The 14,841-nt window shown below is 45.9% G+C and overlaps 1 protein-coding gene across 1 annotated transcript in view; it reads left to right on the top strand.

The window, feature by feature from the left end:
* The first annotated feature begins 3,671 nt into the window (after nucleotides 1–3,671).
* SLC1A4 (solute carrier family 1 member 4) overlaps nucleotides 3,672–14,841 on the top strand; it is a 28,106-nt gene continuing 16,936 nt past the window's right edge. The window contains exons 1-2 of the mRNA XM_012168282.4: nucleotides 3,672–4,473; nucleotides 14,767–14,809. Of these exons, the coding sequence (XP_012023672.3) occupies nucleotides 3,947–4,473; nucleotides 14,767–14,809 (570 nt within the window). The 5' untranslated portion in view covers nucleotides 3,672–3,946. The remainder of the gene's footprint in view (nucleotides 4,474–14,766; nucleotides 14,810–14,841) is intronic.

Below are 14,841 nucleotides of genomic sequence, written 5' to 3'. Positions count from 1 at the left end.
GTGATGCCACTAGCAATTTTAGTGAAACAATGTGGAAAATATGATGCTGTTATCAGATACAAAGTAAATATTTCTATTTATCAATTTCTATCGATTTACAATAAGTATTCATTTATTTAAAATACTTATTAGTTATTTTTATTTGGTTGCGTCAGGTCTTAGCTGCGGCACGCACAGTCTTCATCGTGCAATATGGGGTCTTTAGTTGCAGCATCTGAACTCTTAGTTGCAGCATCTGGAATCTAGTTCCCTGACCAGGGATTGAACCCAGGCCCCCTGCATTGGAAGTGTGGAGTCTTAGTCACTGGACCACCAGGGAAATCCCTCTATTGATTTATTATACTAAATCCCTATAAGGGGGAGGAATGAAAAATTATGAAGAGGGACTTCCCTGTTGGTCCAGTGGCTAAGACTTCACACTCCCAATGCAGGGAAACCAAGTTCGAGCCCTGGTTGGGGAACTAGATCCCATATGCCATAACTAAGGATTCAGCATGCTGCAACTAAGACCCAGCACAGCCAAATGAATAAGTAAAATAAATTTTAAAAAACTATGAAGAGACAAAATAAATGTAATAGGTGAACAAATGGAGGGGATTTTAAAAAGAAGTAAGGAGAGAAAAAGAAGGCAGAAAGAGAAACCCTTTATCAGCTGTTGGGGGACATGAGTGGACACCTGTTTCTCGGTTTACTTCATTTGTAGGCAGTACTACTGCTAGGCAGCCAGTCTTTGTAGGAAGTCCCAACAGACCAGTTCCTCTTTAAAGGGAGCTTTTGCTAGTTAAATGACAGATGCATGGGGCACCGCATAAGGCACCCACGAACACTGCGCTCTCACTCAGCACCACAGCTATACTCAAGGAAAGTGCTAACAGTGCAGGGAGCTCCCCATTCCCAATGGAGGGTTAACTATTAACACAGCTGTGAAGCGCATGGGAATAGCCCCCAAAGCTATGGGCAGCAGGCAGACTTAGAGCAACAGGCATTAGGAAAGGCTTTGGGGGAGAAGTGGTATCTGAACTGGGACTGGGTACAGAAGCCAGAAAATGTGGAAGCAGCACAGTCTGATTTTGTTGCATGTACAGAGAGCACAGCAGTAAAGAATCTGCTTGCCAATGTAGGAGATATGGGTTCAGTCCCTGGGCTGGGAATATCCACTGGAGAAGGAAATGGCTAACCACGCCCAGTGTTCTTGCCTGGGAAATGATATGCACAGAGGAACCTGGCAGGCTACAGTTCATGGGGGTGCAAAGAGTCGGACATGACTGAGCAACTGAGCACACACTCATAGAGGGCACAAGGCTGGAGAGTGAGCTGAGGCCTGATCATGGTAAGTTTTGAATGTAGGATGGAAAGCATCTTCTTACTTCAGTGGGAGCTCTGAGAGCTTTTGAACAAGAAGTGATCTGAAGGAGTTGCCCTCCAAGATCATTCTTGCCTACTTCTTTGGTAACAGAAACCCCAGTTTTTAACTGGGTTTATGCCTGTGCAAATTAAGATTGCTTTCCTAACTTCTCTTGAAACTAGGTGTGGTCATGTAACTAGATTCTGGTGAACGAAACAGAAATGAAATAGTGTGTGCAACTTTTAGGAAGTGTTTTCAGAGGGAGAAGGCTTTGCTCCTTCTTATTTTTTCCTTCTGGATGGAAGCCCAACCCGATCCTAATATGCATATTATTTATTAGGAAGATTGGCCTGGGGCAAGACGAAACACCTGATGGCTGGAACAGAGTAGCATTGGAGGTGGGAAGACTAATTAGGAGAACACCTCAACAGTGAAGATAAGGAGTGTGGAAACAAGAACTGAGCCAGAATGGCAGCTTTGGGAACAGATTGGGAAAGGTAGATGGGCTAAATATTGCGAAAGGAGAGTCTGTGGGACTTGGCAATAGGTCAGGTGAGAGGAGACACCAGGAAGAATCAAAGGTCATTCTGAGGTTTCAAGCAGAGGTGACTGGGAAGTCAAAGATATTGGTAACAGAAATAGGGGCATCAGCAGGATAAGGAGGCATCCTTGAGGAAGGCAACTAGGAGTTCAGTCCTGAGCATATTGAGCTGAGATGCCTGCAAGATATCCAGAGGGAGATGTAAAGCAGGCCATTGGAAATTCATTTCTGCAGCTTGATTTGAGAGCCCTTTGCATAAAAGTGGTAGTCAAAATGAAGGGAGGGGCTGGTTGGCAAAATAGAGTGTCTATAGTGATTCCTCTTTCTTCAGTGCACATAGAGAAATAAACTTTGCTCTGCAAAACCAGATAAAAATATGTAAGCTCTTCACTTGATTTATACCCCCTCCCTCAAAAGACCCTACAAGCTGTCTGGCTTCAAGCAATGAAATCCTCACTGTCTCAAAATGCAGACAACTCCTTAAAGTTCTTTACGAAGGCATTATGATTTGCACAGATAGCAGTGTTCACGTGTTCAAAGATGACTCCTTTTCACCAAGAGATCTATCTTCCTCCTTAATTCAGATTAGCCACACATAAGACTTCCCTTCCACAGATGTCTTAAAAGGACAATTCCTTTCCTTTCAAAAGCAGAATGAGAGAATATGAAAATCTAATTAATAAATGTGACAGTAAGATGCCTCTGCATAGACTTCTCTCATATCTGCCATGACCAGAGCAGTTGTTAAATAAAACTTGAAATAAAAAGGAAACGAATCTAACGTGAACCTTAGGGAAACATCTCAGCAGGCTGGCTGAATCTTTGTGTGCACTACTTTCATGGATGGCTGGGGACCAGGGGATGGAAAAGGTTAAAAGCCAGTGGCTTGTTTCAGCTGAAGGTACAAAGTAGAAACAAACGCAACTGGAAGTGGTGGTGAGAGCTCTGTTTCTTCTCCAAGTTTTGGTCCTCAGCTCACATAACGGGAAGACAGCTGCAGGGCGACGCAGGGCCTATCCCGGTGGCCTCAGGCCAAGCGCTTAGGAGCACGCGAGTGCACGAGGTGGCGGGGTGTAGGGGCTCAATTAAGGACCCCGTTTCACTTACGAATAAAGCTTTGTCAGACCCTTTATTGGGAGGGTGATAAGGCTTTTGCATTTGCCTATCCATCCATCCATCCTTTGTCTCAACGTCAAGGCCTGCGCCCGGGCAAGGCTTTATCGCACGCACAGGACTAGAGGGGGTACTTAACGCAGGAGTAAGATGTGGTGGGAGGACCGCCCAGGATCCCCCCAACTGCGCGAGGCCCCTTCGCAGGAGGGGCGGGTGGCACTGGAGCGACAGTACCACGGTGCCAGCAGCCCCTCCCCCAATCCCCAGGACAAGGAACGCGTCGGCGTTCCACGTTCTCCCCGACCCTCTGGCCGCGAGGGCCCAGACCCCGGCCGGCCCGAGAGGCCCCGGCAGGTGCCAACAAGCCCGGGCCGTCCCTCAGGCCGCGGCCTGCCCCGCGGTCGCCGGGAGCCCGCCTCGGTTAGCGGGGCCTCGGAGGCTGTGGACGCCGGGACTCGCCGGCTCGCCCCGCGCCCCAGCCGCTTCAGGCGGCGGCCCAGGCGCGGCCGCCCCTCCCCCCGCGCCGGTGGCCTGGAGCCCCGCGCGAGGCGCGCGGCGGCGCCTCTCGGATGCTGATTGGCCGGAGCCGCAGGGGGCGGGGCGGTGGGTGTGAAGGGGGCGGGCCCAAGCCGCTCTGCACTCCGGTTTTTCTCGGCTTCTGCGAGCTCCCTCATTGCATCATCTTGAGCCAGTGGCCGCAGTGAAAGGCTGGGCGCGGCGCGATCCACCCTGGCCGGGGCTCTAGTTCGGTCTCCCGCGTCTGTCCTGGCCCTTCCCGCACCTGCTCCAGCGCCAAGGCCGGAGGACCCCAGCGGGCCGACTCCGAGAACCCGCTAGGGATAGCTAGCGGATCTCGCCTCCTCCAGGGGATCCATTCATTGAGAGCCGAGTCTTTTCCCGGAGCTCGAGTCCCCCGCCTCCTCCAGCTCGAAGCCGCGGACAGCGCCATGGAGAAAAGCAGCGAGACCAACGGCTACCTAGACAGCGCCCAGGAGGGGCCTGCAGCGGGGCCTGGCGAGCCTGGAACCACTGCTAGACGCGCGGGGCGCTGCGCCGGCTTCCTGCGGCGCCACGGGCTCGTGCTGCTCACGGTGTCCGGGGTGGTGGCGGGTGCTGGCCTGGGCGCGGCGTTGCGTGGACTCAAGCTGAATCGCACACAGGTCACCTACCTGGCCTTTCCGGGCGAGATGCTGCTCCGCATGCTGCGTATGATCATCCTGCCGCTGGTGGTCTGCAGCCTGGTGTCGGGCGCCGCCTCCCTCGACGCCAGCTCTCTCGGGCGCCTGGGCGGCATAGCCATCGCCTACTTCGGCCTCACCACGCTAGGAGCCTCGGCTCTCGCGGTCGCTTTGGCGTTCATCATCAAACCTGGATCTGGCTCGCAGACCCTTCAGTCCAGCGACTTGGGTCTGGAGGATTCGGGGCCCCCACCGGTCCCCAAAGAGACAGTGGACTCCTTCCTTGACCTGACCAGGTAATGTCCCCGCGACCTCCACCCCACCTTCCTGAGCCTCAGTGGGAGACGCCAGCTCATTAATGCACTCTAGTTCATATACCCCCATATTCATTCTTAACTGGCTGCTGGTGGCCTTTAACAGTTTTAAATGTCAAAATAACGTCTACAGACTTTGGTCACCTGTGCAAACGTCAGCCGGGTCTCACCGGGCATTTTCAAGGACCAGGGCTCCATCTTTTAGTAAGACCCATCCTACCGTTAGATGGGAGTGTGCTAGAGAGAGGCAGAGGTCTCACTTGTACTTCGCTTATACATTTTGGCTGCCCTCTCTAGGGAAAAACATTCCAACCACGCCCCTATATTCTCACCTAATTTTCTCCCCAAGTGGTGCAGAGAAGCTTCTGAGAGCATTGGTTAAATTTTGTCTGTTGGGCCATTCTCCCCCGTAATCTATGGCGTCTGTTTCAGCCCTTTGGCTGGGAAGAAGCTGGCAGTTTTTTGAAGGGCTGTCAGTGGACCCAAGAATAACAAGGCTGGAGTGAGTTATGCAGGGCTCATTCCCCAGAAACATGCCTCTCGGGGGGGCTTGGGACAGGTTGCTCTCCACCTGCATAGTCAGGACCACTGTAGAGTATTGTGAGTTTGAAAGAAGCATCTTCAGTTAACTTTGCCTGCTTTTGGGGACTCTGAAGTTGCATTTCATCCCTAGAAATGTAGTGTAGTTTTTGTGGATTCGCCAAAGCCTCAGCTTCTTTTGGTTTCTTCGTTAGCCCAGAGTTCACAGATGGGAAAACTGCAACCTAGAGGCATTTACTGATGTGGCCAGGTTCAGTTGAGTGGGGAGAGCCTGGCTGGCTCCCTCTCTAGGTTTTCAATAATTCTGGAATCAGAGCCTTGGACATATGTTTTGTCTTGAGTCACTGAAGCAAAGCTCCTCATTGCTGAGGCTGTGAAAAACAGCAAACACTGGGCAAAGTGACTTGACTTCCTGCTGTTTCCATTTCTCCTTCTGGAAAATGTGATGACTGCCACTTAAGAGAGAGTGTTCATTTAAAGTTATAACAACAACAAAAAAGTCAAAGGCATTTACTTTGGGGAAAAAAAACAAAACCCATAACCTCTCTGATAAGGGGGACCAAGAAGTTCTTACCAAAAAGATAGGTGGAGGTGGCCTATTACAACTTTGATGAGATATAGCCTTTGTCTAGTGTCTGGTAGCTGGTTATTTGGAGTCTTTAGAGATTGTTACAGTTTGAGGACTAACTTTTAGGTGGGTACTGAAAAAGTCTACTGAGGTTGAGAGTAGTGGTCACTAATGCTTAGCGGTCAGTGTAAGTGCAGACTCTCAGTGGCTCAGGCTGAAAACACAGAAGGGCCAAGTGAGCCTTCATCATGGCTTGTTGGAAGTAGGTAGTGTTTCATGTGCCTTTGACTTATTACCTTCAGTGTATCAGTAAGGGAGCACGATTGTGGGCTTAAAGGAGTCTTTTTTTGCAGGGATTAGCCACGATCTTGAGATTGTGGTGAGGGTTGAATGAGTTGTGTTTGTAAAGCTCTAAGAATAGGACTGACCCAGTAATGCTTGCTCTTGTTATAAATGGAGCAAGATTATGAGTGATGATGTTTTTCCAGTTCACATGAGTTAATGGGGATGATTCTCTTTTTATGTGTATGCTAAGTGGCTCAGTCATGTCTGACTCTGTGCAATCCCATGGACTGTAGCTCTCTAGGCTTGTCTGTCCATGAGATTCTCCAGGCAAAGATACTGAAGTGGGTTGCCATTTCCTCCTCCAGGGGATCTTCCCAACCCTGGGATCAAACCCATGTCTCTTATGTCTCCTGCCTTGGCAGGCACTTTCTTTACCACTAGCACCTGTGAAGCCCGGCTCTCTTTTCATACTCTGAAATAAAGAGTGGGTGGGAAGAAAAGGATGTTTGGGGAGCTCAGGATGACTTGAAGGTAATAGAGCTTTTTGGGTCTATTGGGAACCATGTGGAGCCTGGAGAAAAATCCTGGTGATCAGTGGCTGTGTTTTGGACTAACAGAATCAACAATGTGGAACATTTGGGAAATGGAGAAAATCAAAACTAAACACAGAAGAGCCTTCCATTCTGAAATGGGGCAGAAATCCTCACATATCCTCCCCAACATCTGTTTTCTTTTTCCTCTGCATGACATGTGTCTGGTCTCCAAAGTTGACCTCAGGTTTCTTCACCTGTCAATGGAAAGGATTGAGGTAACCTTCCTCTGAGTGCTAATATTTGTGGTTTTCAAATGGAAAACCAGACACTGATGTGCCAGGGAGGCAGGGGTCTAAGGCACCGTCTGCACTGGCAGCCTGGAAAATGGCCCCGGGCCACTGTCTTGCAGAAGTCTACCCATGGCTGCTGAGTGCCTGGTAAAGACAACTGAGATTTTGCCTGTTGCCTAGTTTTCTAGGCTCTATTGCTTTCCTTGCACTCATTTTCTCAACAGTGGACTGTGTTAGGAGCCTTTCCCCTGCTGGAAGGAGGCTCTAGGTCCTTAGTTTTTTTTCCCAAGAACTGGGTGACTATGAGCCCTCTCAGCCTGCAAAGAATGCATTTCTTCAGTAGATGTGAAGAAAATTGTCAGTGACTGAGATCTGATATGAGTCCCTAGATCACAGTCAAGGGAGTAAATGATGAATCTTTTATTTAAATGTTGACCACAGCAGGTTCTCTGACCTACGTCTCTCCCTTCTGTAGGCTAGATGAAGACTCCTAGCAAATCGAACGTGGATCCAAATTAATGGAGATTTCTCAGCCTACCTAGTCACTGAAACTGGCAGCTTGTAATTTAAAACTAATTTCTTTAGCTCGACACCAGACCTAAAGAACATAAATCCAGGGAGACAGTGTGGATAGTGATGAAGTACAGACACTGAGGTCAGCTACCCGAGTTTGAATACAGTTTTACCACCATAGGCTTTCCTAGTGGCTCAAACGGTAAAGAATTGCCTGCTATGTGGGAGACCTGGGTTCAATCCTTGGGTTGGGAAGATCCCCTGGAGAAGGGCATGGCAACCCACTTCAGTATTCTTGCTGGAGAATCCCACGGACAGAGAGGAGCAGGCTACAGTCAGGGGGTCTCAAAGAGTCAGACACGACTGAGCAACTGATACTTTCACTTCACTTTCACTACCACTTACTAGCTGTATGGACAGTCATTTAGCCTGTTTGTACCTCAGTATCTGTACCTTATCTGTAAAATGGGGTTAATAATAGTGTAGCTACTACCCAGACTTGTTACAGGGATTGAAAGAGTTAGTATATGAGTGTCTCTCTAATATTCTAGCATGTCCCAACCTCTTGGGGACAGCTGAAGGCTGCTTGATACAGAGAATGAGTGGTCCTCTTAGCCTTGTTTCCTCCAACACCCCCCACCCCAGGGGCCTGGCATTAGCCTTTCCAGCAGGAATCTAAAACTGAATGTGGGCCTCAAAAAGAGGATAGGTTACTCCCCTACCCCCTACTGTCTCCATAGTGTGGGCCCATCACCCCCAGCTCTCCCTCTGCTCCTGACCTTGTAGGGGGTACCAAGATCTGAAGGTGCACACCCCGTTAGCTAACTCTGTAACAATGAACACTGCGGATGATAAATATTTATTAGGTGTACATACAGTGTCATATCCTGTTCTGAAGAGTCTTTGAAATGTTCATAAGTTCGCTAATGACTGTTTGAAGTTAAATGAAAGGAAATGCTATTGGAACAAAAAAAATATACCTAAGCAAAAGTAAATTGCTTTACATTCTTCTCATATGGAACCGGGAAATGCATACCATCCTTGACAATAGGCTCAGAAGAACAAACAGGACCAGATGTATAAAGAAGGAACATTTGTGAAGTTTTCATGGTGTGAGGTGCACGAGTGTGTTCAGTACCACTCACAGTAGTTCTGCTTTTGCCAGTTCGGTCTTGGCTTATGCCAGTTTTTCTGTTTGCTTTAAACTATGTGTCCAAATGTTCCTAAAGCACTAGCAAGACTCGTCCATTCATTCGCTCCCAGTTTGTTCTGACTCGGGTCTCTGGATGTAGTAATACAGTCTTGGCACTTTTGCAGATGTTTTTGACTTAGACACACTAAGAAAATACATTTTAGATGATAGCATGCACATATACTCATCCCCACCTCCACATAGATAACCTGAAACACAAGTTCCACAAAACCACGTTTTAAGTACTGATGCACGCTGCTCTTTTATATTCTGTCTAATGTATTACATCTTTTATAGAGTGCTCCTTAGAGCTGGGAAATATAGCTGGTATTATGTAATTCCAGAACATTTCTCAGAATCAAATAACTGGAAAAAGGACACATTTGAGAATTTGAATAAAATGAAGAACTCAGTGTTTAGAAGCATACTAGTACCCAGTGAAACGGAGTGCTCTGCAGAGGTGAGCCTGAGGAGCATTTGCTCCTTCTGGTTTCCAGATGGTGAATCTTACAACATCAAATCTGTACTGGAGTTGTGAGGTCCACAACTCACCAGCCACAAGTAACTATTTCAAGGTAACTAGTTTAAATGTAAATAAAATAAGAAATTCAGACTTTAAGTAGCACTTGCCATTGTTCAAGTGCTCAGTAACCACACAACTAGCATATTGGACAGCATAAGTATAGAAAAGTCCTGTTGGATGCTGCTGATCTGTATGGAATGTGAATGAGAGATACAGTGAATTCCTATCTCTGGACATTCAGTGAAGGGTTAAATTGATTACTTTAAGATCCTGTTCCTCATTTTGAAAACACCCAAGGTTGCTCTGTCAATGTGAGGAGCTGGGAAAAGTGCCTGGAGACAGAGCTCTGGGGGAAAAACTGCTTGTGTGATGGAGCAGACGATCCCTTAATACAGGAGAGCTCAGCGGTAAGAAAAAGCCCAAATTCACTGCAGCATCTGTGTCTAAAAGCCAATGAAAGAGGGGAAAGAAGAGTGCAGAGAGAACAAAATCAAAGAACTGACACACCTGATTGTTAAGACTTACTGCAAAGAAAGCTACAGTGAAAAAAAAAAAAAGAAAGCTACAGTGATCAAGACAGTGTGATATTGGCACTGAAACAGGGTAGAGAGCCCAGAAATCAACCCACCTGGTGGCTCAGATGGTAAAGCGTCTGTCAACAATGCGGGAGACCTGGGTTCGATCCCTGGGTTGGGAAGATCCCCTGGAGAAGGAAATGGCAGTCCACTCCAGTATTGCCTGGAAAATCCCACGGACAGAGGAGCCTGGTAGGCTGCAGTCTGTGGGGTCGCAAAGAGTCAGACATGACTGAGCGACTTCACTTCACTTCACTTCAAATATGATCAACTGGTCTTTAACAAAAGAGTAAAGGCAGTAGAATGGCACAAGAACCATCTTTTCAGCAAATGGTGTTGGAACACTAGACATCCACATGCAAAAAAAGTGAATCTAAACATAGCCCCTGTGCCATTCACAAAAATCAGCTCAGAATGGATCACACATCTAAATGTAAAATACATAACTATAAAACTCCTGGAAGATAACATAAGATGACCTCTGATATGGCAATGACTTTTTAGATACAACACCAAAGGCAGAATCTATGAAGAGTAGAGAAAAATGTTTTGTCTTATTGCTGTGGCCAGCACAGCAGGTAGGGATTGAAAGTGGTTGACGCACAGTTTGGGAAAAAGAAACTAGAGACAGAATTAAAGTTTTAAAGATAGGACCAGGGGACTCGACCTCTTGGATCAAGAGCCCTGTTCCTTGGAGCCACATAACTTTTATTTAGTGTCTTGGCAAGCAGAAACTATCTGTTGTGTTACAATGAAATCAGCCTCCTATGTCCCTAGTCACATCTCCCATTTTATTGATTACTTTAAACTATATTGTTATTTTCTTGTACAAGAGCTATCACCTAGTGGGAGGTCATAGACCCGCATATGCCTTGGGAAAACATCTTAGTGTGTGCACAAGCAGTGTTCTGAACTTGTGCTGACCTAGCATTCCAAAGTCCACAGTGTGTTTTTCCTTAGCTAAGCAGGGCATGACAATCCCAACTGATCAACCCAATATACTTTTACTTGGGTTATGTTGTATTGCTGTATTTTGCTTTTATTCTTTTCCCATGGTGACTTTCTCATTTAGCCAGAGCAACAGGCGGCTGACTATTAACCAATGCATCTTACTCCTGCAGCATCACACCCTTGCCCCGTGGAGGGGCAGGTGGGGCAGGGGGCACTCCTGCTTCTGGCCTGTGGCAATGAGGGGAACTAAAGGAGAGCGATTCGGTGGGTTCAGCTCATTGCCCCCAGGCGTCTCCTCCCAAGGGATTAATGTCTGAGAGCTGAGTTGTGTAATCTAAAAAGTCCAGTCATCCGGTTGGATGTGCGTATGTTTTTTGGTTGTCAGATCTCCTTTGCAGTTAGCACGGTATCTTTTGTCTTAACTTTTTAAGGAATTTTGAGATATGATTTACATACAAAAGATGCACCCATTTCAGGGGTGCAGTTCAATGACTTTTGACAGATAGATAAACCACTTAATCACTACCACAATCCAAACAGTGAACATTTGTTTCTCCCATGATCCTTCTCAGCAGTTCCCACACTTCATCCCTGGCCCTAGGCAGCTTTGGATAGAAAGTTTTGCTTTCTATCACTATGGATTAGTTTTGCTTTTTCTAGAGTTTCATGGCAATGGAATCACTCAGTATGTACTTTTCTTTGTCTGACTTCTTTTGCTCAGCACAGTATTATTGAGATTCTCCATGCGTGTGTGTTAGTGATTGATTCCTTTTTATTTTCAAGTAGAGTTCCTTTGTATGGATTTATCTTAATGCTATTTGTCCATTCATCAGTTAATGGACATTTCCGTTTCGAGCAATTTTGAATAATGCTGTTATTCATATAGCTTATATCTAGGAGTAGAAATGCTGGGTCATATGGTAAGTATATGTTTAACTTTATAAGAAACTGCCAGAACACCTCATGTTCTTCTTAGAAATTTGATTCTTTTGGCTGGAGTTGCCGCTTTGACTCTAGTATTGAATGTACCCCTCTATTCCCATTGGATTTTGTAGACTATCTGAAAACAGATTGGTCTAGAAGTTGTGGGTTAGAATTCATTCTGGGTGAGGCAGTATTGGGTTATTGCTTTTGCCAAAGACACCAGGCTGGCCAGGTAGTAGGGTTTGAACAAGTGCTCTGTGACCCTTGGAAGAGAGTGTTTCAAGGTGATGGGAGAGGCTGTGCTTGCACCGAGTGGGGAAACAGCTCATTTCTGAAGGATGTGAACTATTTGTGGGGGAAATCATCCCCCATGGAGAAGATAGCAAGCTTCTATCCCAGCTCTCTCCTTAACATCTCTGTCCTTTTAGGGAGAGAAGCAGGTGGCCAAGCTCAGTCTGAGAACTACTGTGGTGGATGTAGAATTGATGAAACCTTGGCTCAGGGCCTGTTTTTGCTTCTAACTAGTATAGCAAATGGAAATGAGATACCAAACAAGACTGAGAAAGGTGCTTTGTAATGGAAATCATAGGCAAAAGTAAGTTGCTATTCATCTATACATTAACAAATAACCAATAACAATGCCTAGTCTGTTTCTACCTTCCTTTTAAAATAAATAATGCTTGTAATAGGAATCAAATTTCGATCACCATTTTGCAATGGTTAATTCACAGATCACATTTTGTCTGTTTAAATACGGCCATGTACTTTCGGGTATTCTTTAAGTACGTTGAAAGCAATTCAGGTTTCATAGACAAGCAAGTGAGGAAATGCTGAGTTGCCATCTCTAGCTGTTGGCTGTCTTTTGGAAGCCTGAGTGTTCTAACAAAGTCATTTTTGTGTCTTGTTAACCCTGTTGGTGGGTGTATTATCTCTTGTACAACAAGTTGCCACCATTTAACAGCTTAAAGTCACACATTTATTATCCCGGAGAATCTGTAGTGTCAGGAATCCTAGCATGGCTTAGCTGGGTTTTCTGCTTCAGTCTCTTACAAGGCTGCAATCAGTGTCAGCCACAACTGGGGTTTCATCTGAAGGCTAAACTGAGGAAGGATTCCCTTCTGAGGACACATGGTTGCTGGCAGGATTCAGTTCCTTGAGGTTCACACTGGGAGCCTCTGTTCCTAGCTGGCTATTGGCCAGAGACCGTCCTCCATGTCTTGTCATATGGGTCTTTCTAACATGGCGGCTTGTTTCATCAATATGGAAGCCCAGAAAGCAATAAAGAGTGTCTTCTAGCAAGATAGCATCCACAAGTTTATGTAGCATATCACAAGAGTGATATCCCATTACCCTTACTGTATTGTGTTTGTGCTCGTATTCATGCTAAGTCACTTCATTCATGTCCGACTCTTTGCGACCCACGGACTGTAGCCCACCAGATTCCTCTGTCCTTGGGATTCTCCAGGCAAGAATACTGGAGAGGGTTGCCATGCCTTCCTCTAGGGGATCTTCTCCACACAGGGACTGAACCCACAACTCTTGCGTTTCCTACATTTACAGGCAGGTTCTTTACTACTAGTGCCATTCTTTTGACTAGAAGCAAGTCATAGCCCCCACCCCCACACCCCACCATGACACACACACTCAAGGGGAGGGTATTACACAAAGATGTGACTACCAGGAGGCCTTTTAGACTCTGCTTGCCAAGCTGGGCTGCAGTCAGACCTGCTGACCTCTGAAACTGAATACATGCTAAGTTGCCTAGCGATTCTAACACTGTGAATAACTCATCCACCGAAGTGAGAATTAATGGATGTTTGGCACAGATTGTAAAGGATGAGCTTTTGCTCTCCAGACTTACTATAGGAGGTCAGTAGAAAAATGGATTGTCAGTGGGATTTTCATATATCACAACTCAGTTCTCAGTTCAGTTGCTCAGTCGTGTCCGACTCTTTGTGACCCCATGATCCGCAGCACACCAGGCCTCCCTGTCCATCACCAGCTCCCAGAGTTCACTCAGACTCACGTCCATCGAGTCAGTGATGCCATCCAACCATCTCATCCTCTGTCGTCCCCTTCTCCTCCTGCCCTCAATCTTTCGCAGCATCAGGGTCTTTTCAAATGAGTCAGCTCTTCACATAAGTCTAGCATCTGTACAAAATCTGACCCAAAGGAGGCTCAATATAAACTATTTGCCTGCCAAGGTTTTGGTTTCAAAAATCTAGTGTAACTGGATCAGTTCTATTGCTCTCCTTTTATAACAAAATTCTATAATTTCCTTCATCCTGAAATGAAATCCATAAATAGAACTTACCCTACACATAATCTCAAACATCAATATGACTTAACTGTAATATAAAAAACATACCAGATTGGTGGTTGCCAGAGGTGATGGTGGAGGGTGGGATAAATAGGTAGAAGGGATTATTACGTATTTTAAAAAATAGAAATAAAAAAGTGTACTGTAAAGTCTTTAAAAGTTAAATACTGAAGGAGAGTAATTAATAGTAAAAATAATGTATTTCAAGATGTGAATGCTCTAAAACAAAATGGTTAGGTGCTTGCTTCTGAGTATAGAGTCACCATTAATGAGAGAGCTTTAAATTCAGACTGATACTCAGTTACTAGCATGTGTGATTAAGGGCCCATATCCTACAATTTTTGATTAGTGATGTGATTTCCCAGAAAGTGAATGACTCTTGAAAATATTCTGAACAAAGCAAAACAAAAAAATCATCCCACATTTTACACAGGAGTTTCAGTCCTAGAAAATACAGTGTATATTCAAACTGCACAGAAAATACCTTGCTGTAAAGTTAGTTTCTAAGCTCAAATAATTTACGAACAAGATTTTCCTCTACAGTTTTGTGTCGTACAGGACATTGGGAAGTATGAGGGCCTTGAAACTATTTATTACACAGGACTTTGCCACACTTAGCAGAACAAATAGCTGGGACCTGGCACTTCTGCCCAAACATACTCCCCCAGTTCCAGGAATGCCCCCCAGTTATCGTAACAACAAAGCATTCCCTTGGATTTCACAAGTTGGCAGCACCACTTCCCACCGAAAACCACTGCCCTAGGGCCTAGCCACCAGGGGAAAGGAAAGTGATGCAGTTACTCTGGTTTGCTTGGACACAGCTAAATATCAAGGGTACCACGAGGGAGATGAGGATAGAGATCAGTGCTTCAAAGTCGGTGCTGTGACTCTTCAGCCAAGGCACAGTTGAGTGCTTGGATCAAGCAGAAGATGGCAATAACTGCAGGATGTGGGGAGAGAGGGAACCCTGTGTGTTAGGCTGTCAGGTGTGGGCATCTTAAAGTGAACATGTTGAATGACAAATTTTAAGGATACTGACAAAGTGCTTTCTTTTCCAACAGAAACCTGTTTCCTTCAAATCTTGTGGTTGCAGCTTTCCGGACGGTAAGCTTGATGCTTTGCTAAAAATAGGAAAC

This window comes from Ovis aries, chromosome 3 (assembly GCF_016772045.2).
Source record: "Ovis aries strain OAR_USU_Benz2616 breed Rambouillet chromosome 3, ARS-UI_Ramb_v3.0, whole genome shotgun sequence".
NCBI lineage: Eukaryota > Metazoa > Chordata > Mammalia > Artiodactyla > Bovidae > Ovis > Ovis aries.
Note: the sequence above shows the minus strand (reverse complement) of the source record. Positions and strands in the feature narration are given on the sequence as shown.